The 2,505-nt window shown below is 36.9% G+C and overlaps 1 protein-coding gene across 1 annotated transcript; it reads left to right on the plus strand.

Annotated features, from left to right (window-relative positions):
* The first annotated feature begins 382 nt into the window (after positions 1-382).
* Positions 383-2,255, plus strand: LOC135958759 (hornerin). The gene is made up of 2 exons (XM_065509653.1): positions 383-520; positions 583-2,255. Exons 1-2 carry the CDS (start codon positions 509-511, stop codon positions 2,050-2,052), a joined length of 1,482 nt encoding a protein of 493 aa, XP_065365725.1. The 5' UTR covers positions 383-508; the 3' UTR covers positions 2,053-2,255.
* Positions 2,256-2,505: the final 250 nt, after the last annotated feature.

A 2,505-nucleotide genomic window follows, 5' to 3' on the forward strand; every position in this document is an offset into this window, starting at 1 on the left:
AATAAAAAATACCAAGTATTTTCATAATTAAAATACTTACTTACATATTTAGGAAAGAGAGGAGACTTAACTGAGAGTAAAATACGGTAGATTATGTGGTTTTAATCATTTGGCTCGTGTCATCACTAGAGACATTGAATGAACAGTAAAGAGTAGAAATTAAAAAAAAAAAAAATAAATAAATTTAACATGACATTGTGTGTAACACAATCCATTTTCAAGAGCAGCATGGCTGGCTTCACATTTTTATTTATTTTATTTTTTCTGCTCATATCAAAACATTTTCTTTAAACGAAATGCAAAATTTTGCTAGGGTTTTATAAAAAAAAGAGTATTTTACTTACTTTTTCTTGAATTCGTTTTAAACCAATTCAAAAAGTGTGTAAGTATAAATGTGCTTGCCCGTTCACTCATCATGAACATAAACCTTGTAGCTGTTAAGCAGCACACTTGTGGATTAAAGACAATTTTTAGTTGGAACGAATTTTAAGGATTAATCAAGGATACCATGAAACTATTTGTAAGTATACCTTATATAATTAGATGTAAAACTGCAAATAATCGAAATCTATTGCATTTTAGTATTGTTGTTTGTTTGCGGGAGTTTTTTGTTTGGCATTGGCAGATGTTAAACATGTTAATGTTAAAGAAAGTGCTGTGGAGAAAAAAGTAGATGCGGTTGCTACAGATAAAAGCAGTGACTCTAAACCAAAAAGAGATGCATCTCATTTGAGTGGTGTTTACCATGGTCCTTCATATAAATACTTGCCCCCGTCATCGATTTCATCTTCGTACGATTCATACTCAGGAAGTCTAGGTAATTCTGCAGGATATTCCGGTGGACATATTTCTGGTGTAGGAGGTGGTTACAGTTCGGGTGGTATTGGTATTGGTCGTGGTCATAATCATGTCGGATTTTCTTCATCTGGTCATTATAATAGCGGTGCTTCCCATGGCCTTGGCTATGCCCCTGCATCAAGTTATCATGGTAGTGGTCATCATGGCTTAGGTTTTACCTCTTCTGGTCATTATGCTGGTCATGGAGCCAACCAACACTCCGGAGGTTTTAAAGGTGGTGCTGGTTCTCATAGCGGTGCTGCTTTTGGACATGGTGACTTTTCCGCAGTTCGTCCCCATTCTTACGCCGTCGGCCATGGTTATAGTTCATCGGGATCTAGCACTTCTGGCTTAGGATACAAATCGCACTCACATAATTTAGGTGGAGCAAATGCAGGTTCGGGTTCGGGTAGCGGTTATCATTATTCTAAGGGTATTAGTGGATCTTTCCCTGCTCCATCATCTTCTGGATTTGGATCTGCTCAAGGATTTAGTAGCTCTCATGCATCTGGTTTGGCTGAAGTTCACCATGGCGATCATGTTCATAATGGTGGCCAAGAACATATTTATGTAATTTCCAATGGACCTTCCGGTTATGGTAATTCTCATGGTGCGGTTTCTGTGGGTCATGAAGTGCCAACTGGTTCATATTTACCACCCGTCCAACAACATCCACTACCTTCCAGCAGTTATGGTGTGCCCATTTCAACCGTAGGGGATTCATACAACACTAAATATCACTCTCAACAATCTGCAGTTATAGAACACGGCCCAGCTTATGCTGCTGGTCACAAGGGTTTGGGTCATTTCGGTTTTGCTGCAAGTAAACCTCAAGTGTTACATACCAGCATTACGGGATCTGGTTTCAAGCAACCTTCTTATTCCAAGGCTCCTTTTAAGCCATCTGAATTCTTAGGTGCCAAATATGAAGGTGCCGCCCATAACGATGCTCCCGGCCAGCAATATTTGCCTCCATCAGGTGTAGGAAGTGACACTACAGGCTATGATTATTCCATACCTTCTGGATCATCTGTAAGTTACCCAGAACCTAGTTATCAACAGACTGTGGAAGTGCAATCAACATCTGTCCATGAACCAGACTCTGCTTATCTACCCCCCAATAATAACGAGGGTTCTTTTAATGAACTACCTTCTGCTCCTAGCGGCAATTACTTGCCACCCAGCAATAGCTACGGAGTTCCCTATTCTCATTAGGTAAAATTTAATACATATTTTACCTTAAATTATTGTTATTATTATGTTTAAACTAAACCTATTAACTCTTTCCCAATCCTTTTAGTTCATATAATTTATTGCATTTATCTAGTATGTTTAAACAAATTTCTTTCATGCAAATCAAAAATGTATTATAAGTTAAGAAAAATAAAACTTGTACATACTCGTAGTAAACAAATAAATTGTTTGAAAAATTTAAAATTCATCTCACAATTGGCATGATGTCAATCACTACAAAAAAAAAAAAAAAAAACAAATAACTTTCCCACTTTGGTTGGTTGGCTAGCTCACAAATGAAGTAGATTGATGATGATCAAGTAACAACATTAAAGAAATTTTATAGTTACGAGTATGTAGTTGTCAAAGTATTGTTTTTTGTTCGTTTGACGATTACAAGAATTTTATTAAAAGCGTTTTTAATGTGCAAAGAGG

The sequence above is a fragment of the Calliphora vicina genome, chromosome 4, assembly GCF_958450345.1.
Source record: "Calliphora vicina chromosome 4, idCalVici1.1, whole genome shotgun sequence".
NCBI classification, from domain to species: domain Eukaryota; kingdom Metazoa; phylum Arthropoda; class Insecta; order Diptera; family Calliphoridae; genus Calliphora; species Calliphora vicina.